Source organism: Falco cherrug, chromosome 13 (genome assembly GCF_023634085.1).
Source record: "Falco cherrug isolate bFalChe1 chromosome 13, bFalChe1.pri, whole genome shotgun sequence".
Classification (NCBI taxonomy): Eukaryota; Metazoa; Chordata; class Aves; order Falconiformes; family Falconidae; genus Falco; species Falco cherrug.
This window is the reverse complement of record NC_073709.1, coordinates 11,215,144-11,229,763: the sequence shown is the minus strand read 5'-3', so window position 1 is coordinate 11,229,763 and position 14,620 is coordinate 11,215,144. Positions and strand designations below refer to the sequence as shown.

General features: G+C 48.4%; 1 protein-coding gene across 1 annotated transcript in view; it reads left to right on the top strand.

Moving 5' to 3' along the window:
- Positions 1-1,744: 1,744 nt before the first annotated feature.
- SRD5A2 (steroid 5 alpha-reductase 2) overlaps positions 1,745-14,620 on the top strand; it is a 28,028-nt gene continuing 15,152 nt past the window's right edge. The window contains exon 1 of the mRNA XM_055726127.1: positions 1,745-2,078. Within this exon, the coding sequence (XP_055582102.1) occupies positions 1,795-2,078 (284 nt within the window). The 5' untranslated portion in view covers positions 1,745-1,794. The remainder of the gene's footprint in view (positions 2,079-14,620) is intronic.

The window sequence follows — 14,620 nt, the reverse complement described above, 5'->3', positions numbered from 1 at the left end:
TCCATGAGTGCCCCTAATGTGCCTCTATCGCTAACATGTGTTCCATTCATGGGATCAGACTAGAGGTAGTTTGAAGCAATTCCCCACAAAACTTGCGTATTATGGATGCTGGGTCTTCATAATCCAGCTGCATCGCTGCAGAGCCATTTCTTTTGGATTCTACTTCTTCCTAATTCAGATGCAGCCTTAGATTGCTAAAATATTTCCTACAGGCACCTTCCTCCACTGATGCTACACAGCCAGGAACTGTTGCTTGAGCACAGGTGCCGATGCCACGAGCCTGCTATCACCTGTGCTGTTTTATGGCTTGCATACCTGGCACAGTTCTGGTCCAGCCCAGCTCACCTTGTTTTATACACAGCTGGGAGATGGCATGTGCCAGAGACTGTCTCCAGCAGGCAGCCTGGAGGCAGAGAGGCATCTTCTGTGGGGGGAAGAGTGCTCTGGCTGGCAGTCATAGTATGCCACATGACTCTGAGGCCAGAAAAGCCTTGACTTGTTTGACTTGCTGCAGCAAACATGACCTTAGTGACTACAGCACTCTGCAAGGGTAAGGGAGAAACTCTCCATGGCTGACAGAGCTCAGCTCTGGGTAACCACCCCACAGAGCCACCAGCGGAACAGCCAAGCGCCTCCTGGACGAGAGGCGAGCTGCAGCGGGGTGGTGTGCTTGGCCTCCGCAGAAAGAGGATCCTCTCAAACAGAGGCGGCGAGGGAGCCCAAGCCTCCCACGTCCTAGACCACCACTCAGACCTCCAAAGCCACCCCCCGAGCACCACCTCTGCTCCAGGAAAGCGTGCTGCGTGGCACCCTGTCCTTGACCTTCACGGGGCTCTTGGGGACCTGCAGAGCAACAGGGCCGCGCTGCGCCTCAGGGCCCCGAGGCACGGGGCGGCGCAGGGTGCCACGCTCCCGCAGCCCTCCTGCCATTCCCCACAGCCCCCGTGGCAGTGACGCTCCCTGGGGACACGGGCCAAGGGCAGCCCTCTCCCTGGACTGCACTTTTAGGCAAACTGTTGTCCAAACCGCTTCACGGGACTGAGACCGAAGGGCTCCTGGGCACGCCCCGAGGCCAGCACTCACACCAGGGCCATCTTGGGAACTTGGGGCGCTCCAGAAGTTGAAGGCACGGTCCGGGGGTGCTGGATGGCGGCGGGAGCTGTCGGGCCGGCAGCGCTTGGGCTGCGCTGGCGTCGGCGTCTGCCAGTTCTCACCTGGGCCTCAGCCGCCCACCGCCGCCACCGCACACGTGGGGCTGCGTGCAGGGCTGCGCGGCCGGGGCACCGCCGGCCGCCCTCACGGCTCGGCCCGGCTCGGTTCGGCCCGGCCCGGCTCGGTTCGGCGCGGCTCGGCGCGCGGCCGCGGTGGCCGCAGCGCTGCAGGCCCCGTCAGGGCGGCGCGTCCCGCCAGCGCTCCCCGGCCCGGCGGTCCCGTAGCGCGCCGAGCCCCGCAGCACCTGCCCGGGGCGCGGGAAGGCAGCGCCGCCGCTCCCGCCGTACCGGGAGCAGCCGCCTCCCGCCGGGGATCGCCCGCCCGCCCCCGCGAGCTGCGCCTGGGCTCCCGAACCGACCGCCCGCGGGCTGCGCGGCCGAACCGGGCCGGGCGAGGGAGGGGCGGAGGGGGCGCCGCGGGGGGCAGCTCCCCTCGGGGCGGGCTGGGGGGGCTGCGCCCTCTGACGGGCCCGGGCGATGGGAGGCAGCGCGGCGGGGCGGGGTGACGGCCGCGGCTCTAATAAGGCCGGGGCCGGCGCCGGCCGAGGGCTGTTCGCCTGGGTGCCCCCGCCCGCCCCCGAGCATGCAGTGCTTCCCCAGCCTGGTGCTGGCGCTCAGCTCGCTGCTGGGCGCCCTGGCGCTGCTGCAGCTCTCGCTGTACCTGCGGGTGCCGTCCCGCTACGGGAAGCACGAGGAGCGGCTGTGCCGGCCGCGGGGCCGGCTGCCGGCGCGCTGCGCCTGGTTCCTGCAGGAGCTGCCCTCCTTCCTGGTGCCCGCGCTGCTGCTGGCGCTGCGCAGCCCGCCCCGCCTCGAGCCGCTCGGCTGCCGTCTCCTCTGCTGCCTCTTCTGCTGGCACTACTTCTACAGGTACGGCGGCCGGGCACGGCTCCCGCCCCCGCCGGCCCGCGGCGCTCCGGGGCCAGCGGCGGCTGCCGGGAGCTGCGGCCGCCCGGCGGGCAGCGGGGGGCAGCGGCGGTGGAGCGGGAGGGCGGCGGGCAGGGGCGCAGGCGGCGCCGGGCGGGCGGGGGGCTGGGGCCGGGCTGGGTTGCGGCACCGCTGCCCTCCGTGCCGGGCGGCGCCTCAGGGCGGCCGCGCTCGCGGTGCCGGGGCCGCTGCGAGCGGCGTCTCTGCGGGGAGGGAGCAGGCGGGGGGGGCGTACGCTTGGCATTGCAATCTTACAGGAAAAAAAAAAATAGAACGAGGTTGCGATAAGACGGAGCAAAGTTTTGGATGGCACTACCCCAGGCACGCTGCGGCGGAGCGGGCGGGGCGCTCGTTGCGGACGGGAGAAGCGGGACACGCGTGGGACAAGCGCGGCACGCGCAGGAGCCCGCCGCGGGGCACGCGCGGCCCGGACCGCACGGGCGGGGCGGGGGGGGGCGGTCCCGGGCGGGGAGGGGGCGCCCAGCGCTGCTGCGCGGTTCGCGCAGGGGGAGCCGAAGCCCCCGCAGGCTTCGCTGTACCCCCGCGCCAGCGCCGGTTCTCCGTGCTCGACTCATCACGCCCGCCTCACACCAGAGTACCCAGTTTATCTTTTCTTCCCTGTGTTATGTTTTTTCTTTTTTAGAAACTTGGTCGTATCCGCTGTCACTAATGCCTTAACTCTAATTGACTCTGTATTTCCTAATCGGAAGCTCAAAGCACGAGTAGAGTTTTGAGGCGCTGTTGGTGATGGCTCTGGAGTGACACAGCTCTCCAAGTGGTTCTGCAGCCGGCGGGAGCTGGCTCTGCATGGCACCGCCGGGATGGATGTACCTCCTGGCATATTGCACTGGGCCTGTTTCATCCCCTGCTCCGCTTCCATTTCCTATGGAGTTCTTTCGCGAGGAGTTTGACTTGCAGTTCTCTGTTCGTGGCAAACAATGGCTTTTCACAAATGGCAAAAGCGCGTGTGACAGCGTTATGCCATTACCCAGTAACGAGCCCTCTAGCCTGCAAAACTTCTTCTGACTTGGTTTGCCGTTTTTTACCTCAATTCCTATTTCCATTTTTTGATTTGCTTCATAGGAACAGAAAACATTCATGTAATAATTGATCAGAAATTATTATTTGCAGCTCAACCAAAATCAGCGTGTTGAAAATCCAGCTGCAGTATCTCTACTGACAGTTTAGGGCTAGAAACGCTGGGCTGTTGTGGAGAAACTTAAAGCAGGGAATGGTTTAAAATCCTAAATCGCTATGTTAGAGACATAGTAGTTACCGCTAACGTTGTCTTCTTGTCTTTGCTGCACTGTCAGCCGGAGGGCACTACCTGTAACACAAATGGCTCCCAGAAAGCTAGATGTATTCGTTATATGTAGTTACACTAAATTTAACATAATGCATTCTGCTATTCTCAAGAGTCTTTGATTGTTTCAGAAACCCAGAAATCAACAAGCACCACTAGACAACTGAAAGAAACGTTACCCTGCCGGTATGCATACAGCTTTTGAGTCAGTGGCTTCTTCTTCGGCATTTCTGCTAGGCTTAGGCAGGAGCACTGTGTTTTCATACGTTTTCTTTTTCAGATAATTTGGGGATCTTCTCATCTGTGGCTGGAGTATACTTTTTCCCTTGTAAACATAAAAGACCTCATTTTAACCAAGTCTGTATAAACAAACAATTTTGTTTCTAATACTGCATGTTACTCCAGCACTGTTCTTGCAGTGTGCAGTCTCTTCTCATGCAAGCTGTTCTGAGATTTTACTGAATCGAACGATGTTTGAAATGTTGTATGAAATAGTAACTGCCCTATTGGTATGTAAAAAAGCATCAAACATTGCAAATTAGGAGTTTTTCTGGGTGTCACCTGAGGCTACGGGGACAGTCAGGTTCTTTGAGGGATCTTTGGTAAAATGACCAACAGCCACAGCATTGTGGTTATAAATAGAGCTTTATTATTGCATAAACATTTAAACAGTCAGCATAGCTTATTGTTATCTGCAATTTCTAGCAGTTAGCATAGCTTATTGTTACACAGAACTTTTAGCAATTAGCATCACTTACAGTTACACAGGATTTATAATAATTTGCGTAGCTTTCTTATTATCTAGAAGTTTTATTTACCTAGACGTTTTAGTCACCTGGACCCTCCGCAGATCGGGTCAAATTCTCAGTAATTGGCACGTGATACACTAATTAATCTAGACTTGGACCTTACCTAAAGGAACATGAGTTCCTCGCCCAGTCTTCAGAGGAGGAAGACTAGGATGGTGGAGGCATCCCTGCCCACCAGGGGCTCGCAGGGTTTGCCATCCAGCAGCAGTTCCCATCTAAGTCCACTTGCAGCTGCTGCATTTCGTAGGCAGCATCTCATGTGCTGTTACACTTCCCTGTTCTATAGCGGGTCCCACCACGTCCTGGCGACAATGCCGGTGGGCAAGTGATCTTACCACAACGTTGAAAAGGGGGTAGAAAGAAGGGGGGGTGATACGTGGTCACCACGCTTAGGTGTTATGGCAGTTTGCTTTATAAATCGACATTGGTTATGCTAACCGTGTTTCCAGGGGTGAGGAGCAGGGGGTACTCGTCACAATGGGCTGGGGCATTTCATCGGCACAGAGTGTTTGAAAAGAAGTTCAGTACTTTGATATAATAGCCAGACTTTATCTTGATATTCTTTCAACTTATCTTTACTAGAAATAATCTAACACCTTTAAATACTTTTGTGATTAAACTTGGCTGCTAGTATAACAAGTAAAACACACAGGTGATTAATAATAAAATCGCATTTACTTAATGGCTGTAGCCTACTGCAGTTTTTCTGACTTTAAAATTTTGAAGTGAATAAAGCTGTTCCACTTTTAATAATAAACATATTATGTCAGTCTACTTCTACTTTCGCTAGTGATGATCTGACATCTGTAGTTAAATGTTTCCTGATGTTTGTATGGAACAGAGAAAAGCTTCTTCCTATATCATTGCATAATTTAGTGACTTCTTTCTCTCCACAGGGAAGCTTTTATCATTCCTAATCTTGTCTCTTCTATTATACCAAACATGCATATGGGAGGGAAGCTCTGATTAGAGGTATGCTCAAAAGGACAATATAGTCCTGGTATAGTTTTACCAGACCGCTCTGCTAGCAGTTCTGCCTTCCTATACGTTAGGACCGGCTGTGCTGCCCCAGTAGCTTGTGTTTGACTGAAGCATGTATTTCGGAGTGACTTCAAGTCTTGATCTGAAGGCACCAGAAGATGAAGAATCCATCATTTTCTATGGAGAATCCACTATGTCCTTTGGTAGGGTAGTCTTCTGAACTCTTTTACTATCACTGAAACAATGTGTTTAAAATGTCCTGCCTGAATGAGGCTAGCCTTGATTTTCTCCCGGAAGGGCTTGCTATTTTTTGCTCTGTGTTGACTTAAAGCACTCCTTAGTATCCTTTAGTATTTTCTTACCATGATATCACTTATACAGGAATCAGATCATCTTTCAATTTGCCTGTTACAGAGCTGTCAGGTCCTCCACCTGCACCCGTGTGATCCAGATAATGTAGGCACACGTGATCGTGTTTCTGATGAGTTAGCTGCTGCACGTGATACAGTGTACATGCTGAATTTATGTTTTTGTGGTGGATTTATGCCAGCTACAGGGGAGCAGACATTACCTGATCTGACATAGAGTTAGAGCGGTGCCGACACATGATACTTTGTCCCGCACAGAGTTGGTCAGGATAAAATTACCTTTTCATAAATTTAGGAACAGGTTTAAACCAGAACAATGAATTTGTCCTGCTTTTGGGCATGGTGTCAGGTAGCTGCAACATTTCTTATTTGATCTGAGGCTTCCTAAAGCAGATTTATAATGTCACTGAACCGCAGCTGAAGGCCCTCGATGCAAGACACCTTTTGCCCTCAGTGCAAGACATTTTTTTCCCCTCAGCGCTCAGATGATTTCTGTGGCTTTTTTCTCCTCTTTTCCTATATCCTTTTTAACATGAAGGCATCAGTGTTGGATGCAGAATACAATAGAGACTTGTAGTAGCGTATCTAGAGAAAACATCACCTCCCTGTTTGCATATACTACTCTGATGCTTACGGATCGAAGGAGTACTTTTTGTTCTGGAGTCACACCAGGAAGCCCTGTATTTCCAGGCTACTTTGAACACCCTGGAGCTGGTGTAACCTTGAGTTTAGCCAAGATTACAATCTACCACTCCTGAGGCATGGCTTGTGTTTATATGGCTGTATTTCTTTGATTTTAAAGTAACTTCTCTGCTTGGGCTTAGTGCTCAGTAATGCTGTCCTACCCATCCTGATACTCACCAGCTGTCTAGAATTTTTGCCATGTGCCACTTTTCTCAGGGGTAACTTTGTATTTGTTGTTAGGTTGTTGAAGAATACACCAGAGTGTTGTAAGGACCACTCTGATCTTCTTCTGGAAACTCCCTGGGTTAATGCCGACGGCTCCTCATTGACAAGGACCTTGTAAGACCTCTCTGCTTGCCCAGTGAGCCAGCTCTGGCTGGTGGGGTGCTCCCATCCAGCCCACCGCTGGAAGAGAAAGGCCAGGGTCATCTGGGTACCAGCTGCTGCCCAGGGAGCCATCCCTCCCCTAGCGTGGTCCAGTACGGAGATTCTTGCCCGAGAGGGTGCAAGAGGGAGGCGGATGGAACCAGGAGACCTTCCCAGCTTGGCCCAGGAGCAGCAGTCCAGCAGGCTTGTGGTGAACCGTGACAGCAGTACGTTCTCCATCTTTCTCTGCCACCACTAGGCAGCAGCCTCTCTCTTCGTGGCAAGCACAAGATGGTGTGTCCCTGAGGCATTCAGGGAGGGCTGAGGGCAGGCTGCTGCTGCTGGGGAAGGGAGGGGAGGGAAGGAAGGAATCCCCAATCCCACCCCCTACCTCTGCCACCCTGGCTGAGATAATAAAGTGTCTCAATGTGCACTTTATTACCACAACATGGTGTGAATTTAATCAAATCCAAATGCTTTGTGGTGCTATGGCAAGCATCCTATAAAATTCTGAATTTATCACATCTATTTTAGGTAAGCTCATAGAGCTTCTTTGCTTTCATAAGGTAGGGCCTGCAATGGTAGGGCCCCCAAAACTGGTGGGGTGGGAAGGCAGAGAAAATGAGGAAGAAAGCGAGAAAAGCACTGAATGCCAAGCCTGCCATCTGTGTATGCAATCCCTGTGAGGAGCTGGCCATGAGCTGAAAATGATGAGTGGCGTAAGATAAATGTACAGGAATACGTCTTGTGACAAATGACTTGCAAAGGATTTTGCATTGAAATGTCATTTCTGATACAGCCTTTCTTGCTGGAGGGGCCGTGCTGGTCAGGGACTACACTGAGAATACCAGCTGGAGCCCTCTGGGAGAAGCCTGTTTGCTGCAACCCATTTTGCATTCCAGCTTCCCCCCCAACATTTTGCAGTCCAGCTTCTAAAACCAGAGGTGAGAAATAAAGTAGAAGGTAATGAGAGGAAGCCATCACAATTGAATTCCATATAGACCTTAATGCTGCGTTTCTCTTAGAAGTGAGAAAGAAAGAGTGGCGAGGGAGCAGAGGAGATGCCCCCGTGCACAGTGGCGGGGGGAAGGTCTTGTCTCACTGACCTACGAAGCTGATCCTGAGGTACTGCTGTCAAAACCGGGGTGCTGCCTTGCCCCCCCCATTCTGCTGCCCATAGTAGCCCAGGCACCAGTAGTTTCAAGAGGTGTGTCAGTTTCAACTACCACCTAGAATTACATCTAGTTATTTATTTTCTTCTCTTGCAACTTTGTTTCCGAGCAAAAGCATAATCTTCTACTCTGCTAGTGTAAGTATCTAGGTTAAAAAAAATTGTTTTCATTTCTGAAGTGCATTCAGATGCATGTGCCAGACATCAAGTAGGCTGCTCTTCCAGACACACCTGGATCCCCAAACCCCTTTGGTTGCAGGTGACCCATTTGGTGTGCCTGTGGTTGGGTTTTCTCCAAATTGACATCTTTCTAAAAAGACTGAGGAAAGCAGGCTTTCATGGGAAAAGAATGGGCAACCAAGAGCATTTGAAAACAATATCCCTGCATAATCCTTTCATGCTTCTTTTGGCTAGTTCCCTTCTTCCCAAAACTAAGTTGGGAGGAGAAAAAGACACTTCCTCTCCCCAGGCTCTGCAGAACATGGCACATGTCATCCCTTTCTAAGCCGATCTGTGCTGCCTGGGTGGGCAGGCAGGTGCAGCATTTACCTGGACATGCTGGTCATTTTTCCATGTAGGTGTGCCTGCTTGCGATCAGTACCAAAGCCAGCTCAAGCCTCCAGAGAGATGCAGGCAGATGCAGACCGCAAATGAGTAAGTCATTTACAAATTAATTTGCTCATGATGTATAGGAGTATATTTTGTTAGTTCGTAAGGAGTTTTAGTTGTGTTTTTTGAAACATGAAGTGGATAAACAGAGATTAGATTGAGTTTGAAGTATATCTATATACTTCTAGGTGGTACTCTCCTTGCGAATAGTGAATATAATAGACTCATACAATAACCACCAGACTCAATCTGGAGATTAATTTTTTCTTTATCAAAATAGTTATTTTATCCTTTTGTCTTAGAAAGTCACCATCATTAAATGCCAATAACTAAAGACCTTCTTGTTAATGGCCTCATGAAACCTTTATCATTCACCTCCCGATACACAACATGCAGTTGTTTCACAAGTAACAAATCTTACTCTCTGATTTGCTTCACCTTGATGCTTTGCAATAGAACATAACCAGATTCCTTTTGGCCTTCACCAGCCACACAGCAATACATTTGCGTCCCCTCTTCTGCTGTTTGGACTTACCAGTAACTGGATCTGGCAGTGATATCCCTAACAGAGGCTGGCCGTTCGCTCTGCCTCTTTCATGTGTTCCTTGCTCCCAAGTCAACAAGTTTAACTTTTTGCAATTCAACCCAGTGTGTTTCAGTAATGCTAATACCTAATTTATTCTCTTCAGTGAAGATAATAGATTCAGTGCTATTTTTAGCCAGGTTCCTCAAGTTAATGTATGAATAATCAACAAAAATATCTCTTTGTACGCTTTGCCACAGATGCGTAAAATTTTCATGTACCCAGTGCTGGTATGGAGTTTGCTTCTTTGCAGTCTCCTCTAGTGTTATTAAATACCTTCCCAATTATGTTCTCAAAATAGCATACTAGCTGATTGCCTTCCTAACTGTTAGCACAAATGATCTTATCTATACATTCCTTGCCCATTGGAAAGTAGGCTAACATTACAAAAACCTATAGGTTTTGCCCAGCCCAAACTGTATCCACATTATTTTTCCTTTTATCTGTTGGACTGGAAGAATTTCTGCAGAGATAACTCAAGACATACCGTTCTTCACTTCTTTTCAAGACAACATGCCTGTTGACAGTATATTGCTATCTGGTGTCACTTAATTTGTGCCATTTTGTCTACCAGGCAGCTTTACAATCCTCTATGGTTTTGTATTTATGCCCCAGGTTTTCCTCCCAGACAGACATTATTGCGTGCCGTGCTCTTGCTGTCCATTCCCCATCATACCCACCTGCTCCTACTGTGCCACCTGGGGCCATAATTCCCTAATCTGGTTGTTCAAGAAGTTTTTGTGTGCTGCATGGTATTGCAATTTATGATTCCAGACCATTGGTTTTGCAGTCAGTCCACTGGCCTGAGCTCCAGCCACAGGGTGTCTATCCTGTTCTCCAGAAGCAGAGGGAAGCATGGTGCATGCAGAGCAGGTCACAGAAGTTTTTTCTCTTCATCCCGTCTCCACTACCTGGAGCGGGGCCATAGCTAAAGCAGTATTCATGTTGGCTCTGAAACTTCTTTGTCACTCCTGTCACTGCTAAAGGCACAAAGACTTGGTTGGGTGCTCGGTACCAGCTGCGCTGCAGAGACCGGTTCAGATTGCAGTCCTAGAGCAGGGACCTGAGGTCCCAGCCACGAGGCTGTCACCAAGGCACAAGCAGGACCCTCTGATCTCACCTGTGTGTGGGTTGATATCTTTTGATATCACCTGATATCCTGGGAGTTTAAAGTCTTATAGGAAGATATATTCTGAGCACCAAACTCCACTGAGCTTTGTTAACACCGATGGGGATGTAAAGATCTGGATTTGCATTACTGGATTCCTGCTGTTGGTATTGGAAAAGCAGGGTTATAAAGGACTATACTAAGACAGAGAGAGAAAAAAAAGATTAAATTATACACAGGAGTTTCAGTAAATGTTTTTACTCAGAAATAATAACGCTTTTACCAAAGAAGGAAGTTACTTGTTTTAATCATGGGATGCCTGTAGTATTCCCTTATGGGGGCTACTCTTTTAAGTAGGAAATAAAAAGCAAGGGAAAAGTGTTAAGGTTCATTCCAAATGCACAGTGGGAAATTTATTATGGACGTTGCTCTCTCAAGGTCCACAAGTGTGGTGTTTTTATTTCTTACCGTAAGAGAGGCAGCCATTGCAGGGGGGAGACTGGGGTCAGGTAGTACTTTTTTACTGAGTCAATAAATATGGTTTGGCACAAGGACAGTTTTTCACAAGCCCCTTTGCGTTTTGAAAAGCCAATACAATTAGGTCATTTCCCAGTTTTGGGTAGCTCAGTTAAGAATAAAAAATTATTAAATAACCTCCTAGTAGTGTTTATAAATAAATGTCCATCCCAGACACTGGACCTATTTCCCTTGGAGTAAGTCATATTCTCTGTATCTTCTTCAAAATTAAAGTAATTTTAGAAGAGAAGAATTATGATAAAGAAATACTTTTAAACTATAAATCAAGAGAGTATTCTTAAGTTACACACCTTGAAGTGTCGTCTTCTTCTAGATGTTGATTTAAATGTGGCAGGCGAGTTGATCAGTAGGGTGATTCTTACTGAAATAATTAGATCGATGTACTTCTACACCTCTTTGAGCATAAGAGCTGTGTTAATCTTTGCTGACCACTCAGCTGACATTATAATTATTTTTGGAACATCTCATAGATACAGCAATAGCAATGAAATTATTTTGTAAAAAAAAAAAAATTAATACTAAAACCGGGTTAAAATATTTGGTGCAGGAAGATGGGAAAAGTCAACTGATAAGAAGAAACATGTATATATTTTTCTATGGATCCAAACTCATTTTAAGACCCAGCTAAATTCTATCTAGCTGTGAACTTTTGAAACATCAATTGCTACCATACTAATACCTAAGGATGGGCAGAAAGTTTCACCAATCCTAGAAATGTGACCTGCAATAGCAATGAAACAAGGTCACATCTGAATGAAGTTGATTTTGAGCTCCTCCTTCGTTATCACTCTTTATAAACATGTAACAGAGCAGCAACACCACAGTCAACTTTGGCCATATATAAGACACCATTTTGCTTATGTGCTAGAATTCACCGACTTAATCTAACACTTTCCATGCTGGGAGACTGTCTCCCAGAAATGTCTTTGGAGAATGTCACTGTTATCAGGGTTGTCTGCAAAGAGATTGTTGTCTACTAGAGAAAGAGGGTTTGCATGAAGGAACAGATCGATTCCCTGGCAGGACTATGCTGGAGCAGGTCCTGGGGCAGAGTGACACCCTGCAGCACTTTGATGTGCTGGTAAAGATGGGCGTCTTTCCTAGAAAGCCAAATCCCCTTGGGATAGCCCTTCATGTCGTCGTTTGGTGCAGGGTGGGAAGGCTCACAGGAGCTCTGAATAAGCTAGCTGGGCTACTCAAAGCAGTCTAATCACACTAGCGTGGTCTCCTGCTAGAGATGCATGTGAAAATACCTCTGGACGGTGTGGTCCTAAGCAATTCTTTCAGTGACTCCTGTCACATGTCTGGGCCAGGAGAATGCATATATCTATACAACTTTGGCTGCTCCTGAGAACAATGAAGAAGAGGAAAAAACCCCTTGTATTTACTTCATGCTATTGAGTTCTCTGTGTGTGTTTGCTTCTTTTTAGAACCTTTTTTTTTTTTTTAAAAAAAAAAAAGCATCATTAAAGCATTCATGTTGGCAAACCTGGCCTGGGTTAAGGTTACTGATGTGTAGAGATGCATCTCTGGTTGTTCCCAGGAAAAGCAATTTAGACTCAGCGGAGCTGTTTCTGAGAAATGCATTTGTATTTGTTCAAACATAAAGTTTGTCAGCTAACATCTTGAGAGTCTGCCCGTGCAGAACAGTTTCTCTGGTTCATGTGAGGCTATAAGCAGGATCACCATGTGTGAGCCTGCAACCCAGCCAAGTATTGTCCTGGCCGGCGCTGCAGGGCCAGGGCAGGACTGCTCATGCCGTTCTGGCTGGCAGGGTACTCAACAGGGCAGAAGGGCTCTCCTAGCTGGAATCCTGGCAGCATGGACTAGAAAAATACAAGTTGTCTTAAATGCAGAGAAAATAAAAAACGTTGTGTGGCTTACAGTCAGGGCTAGAAGGTGGGAAGAGATAAAAAGGTCAGGTGAAAGAGAGTAGCACTGGAAGGGACAAGTAGAAGAATTGTTAAAAACAGCTAGGGCAGGAGGTGGGGCGGGGGTGAGGAGAAATGGAAGGAAAAAGGAGATGATGTGAGAGGGCAGTATCCAGGTGTCAAGACACTTTAATACTGATACTGTCTATGTGCTGAGTGTTTCACTTAGCAACTTGCAGTGTTAGGAAATCTTTTGACATGTTTTGAGAGGGAGCAAAGATGACTGTGACTCAGAGTCAGCCTGTGGTATTGCTTTGCCTCAGGAAAAAAAAGGGAATATTAAGTCCTCTGATCATTTTAATGTGGGCGTAAACTCAGGACTTAACCTGACCATTTCAAATTTTGTTCCTCTTTGTGTGTATGCACTGCCATGGATGCCACGAGGTCATACAGGTTCAGGAGAAATTTGGAATACTGTCTTTCTAAATGTAAGACATTTCAACCAGTGTTCTTCAGAACAGCCTAAGGATTTAGAAGTTATTATTTTCAGCTTTAACATTTTTTCACTGTTTTGGAAAAAAATCTCTGCAGTGTTTCTGGCCATTTCAATTATGAAGAGGGCTTTCCCAACGCACCACAGGCCTAAACTTCTGTAGAGATTTATTGCTGAAACTTTCAGTTTCTTAGAGCATGTCTTTGTGTAGTAACAAACGAGGAGGAAGATGACCCTGTGGTGCACTTCTGAACTCTCTGGACTGCGGTGAAATGGTCAAAAGTCTTCCTAGCATTACCTTGCTGCACGGTGAAACAAGCCTCTCAGCAGAGACAGGACTTAGAACAGTTTTTGACAGAGGCATCTATAAAACAGACCTAAAAAGAAAGAAATGTAGCTGACAACCTGGTTTTCTCACAGCTTTTTTTTTTTTTTTTTTTTTTAACAACATACATCTTACAATCTCAAACTACCTCATGTAGCAGAACAAACAACCCAGATGTGTCAAGTCTCATGTGCTGAGGATGAGACTTCTGCAGCTGCCTGTCACCTCGTGCACCCATGTCCTTAGGTGTGTATGGCAGCCTCCTGTAGCCCCAAAGCATCGCTCCTGCTCTGTTCCCCCCCTCTGCCAGCAATGGCTGCGTGGGCTGAGCAGCGAAGCAAGCCAGCAGCCTGCTCGCTGTGCGCGGGAGCAGTGAGCATGCTGCCTCTGACCCTCAACACGTGCTCACAGGTCCTCGCGGGTGGACATGCTCCCCAGCTACGTACCAGCACTGGAAACCCTCCACCACCTGTTATTTTTATTATATTATGTATTACCTGGCCTGTTCCTCCCTCACACAAACCAATTGCATGGGGACTTGGGAGAGAAGAAACCCAGGAGTTCTGCATCTCCCCTGACGTCCACAAGTGCCCAGCGTTGCTCTGGAACAAACAGCCAGCTTCTGTTACAGCAACTGTGTAAATTGATGCTGTTACATGTCCCAATTATGTGAAGAGTTTGTGGTTTATTGAAACGTGACACAACGGAGGCAGTGCAAAGCCAACAGAATGGGGAATTAAATGGTACAGGAAGCATGATGCATTTTCATGTACAGGTCAACATAATCCATACTAATAATCCATTGTCGTTGCTGAGGCCTTTCCAGGTACAGGATCCAGAAAAGCTGCTGTAGAGGGAACAAAGACCTGTTAGGAAGCCCAAGAGGAGCAATCCTATTGCTAAAGATACCCAGTGATAACTGCAAAGGGAGAGGGACACAGGTGAAAGCACTACCATGAAAGACAGGCAGAGTGCAGTGGTAGGGCAGCAAAAGGGACAAAAAGCACACAAAGAGCCATAAAGGAAGGGAGAATCTGAAGAAGGAAAGACAAAGAAAGGCAGACAGGAAGGCTGGAAGAACAAAATGGAGACAGAGCAGGAGTTTAGGCGTAAAAGAGGAAAAGAAGGAATTTAGTACTAGAGTGGAAAAAGCCAGTTAAGAGTATTTTAAAGGCTATTAGCAATGCGTCTTGTTGGGTACAGTCTCACCAAGATGTAGATCTGGAGAAGGATAGGTTACCACGTGCCTGGCTTCCTTTGGTCATTTCTCAGCCCCA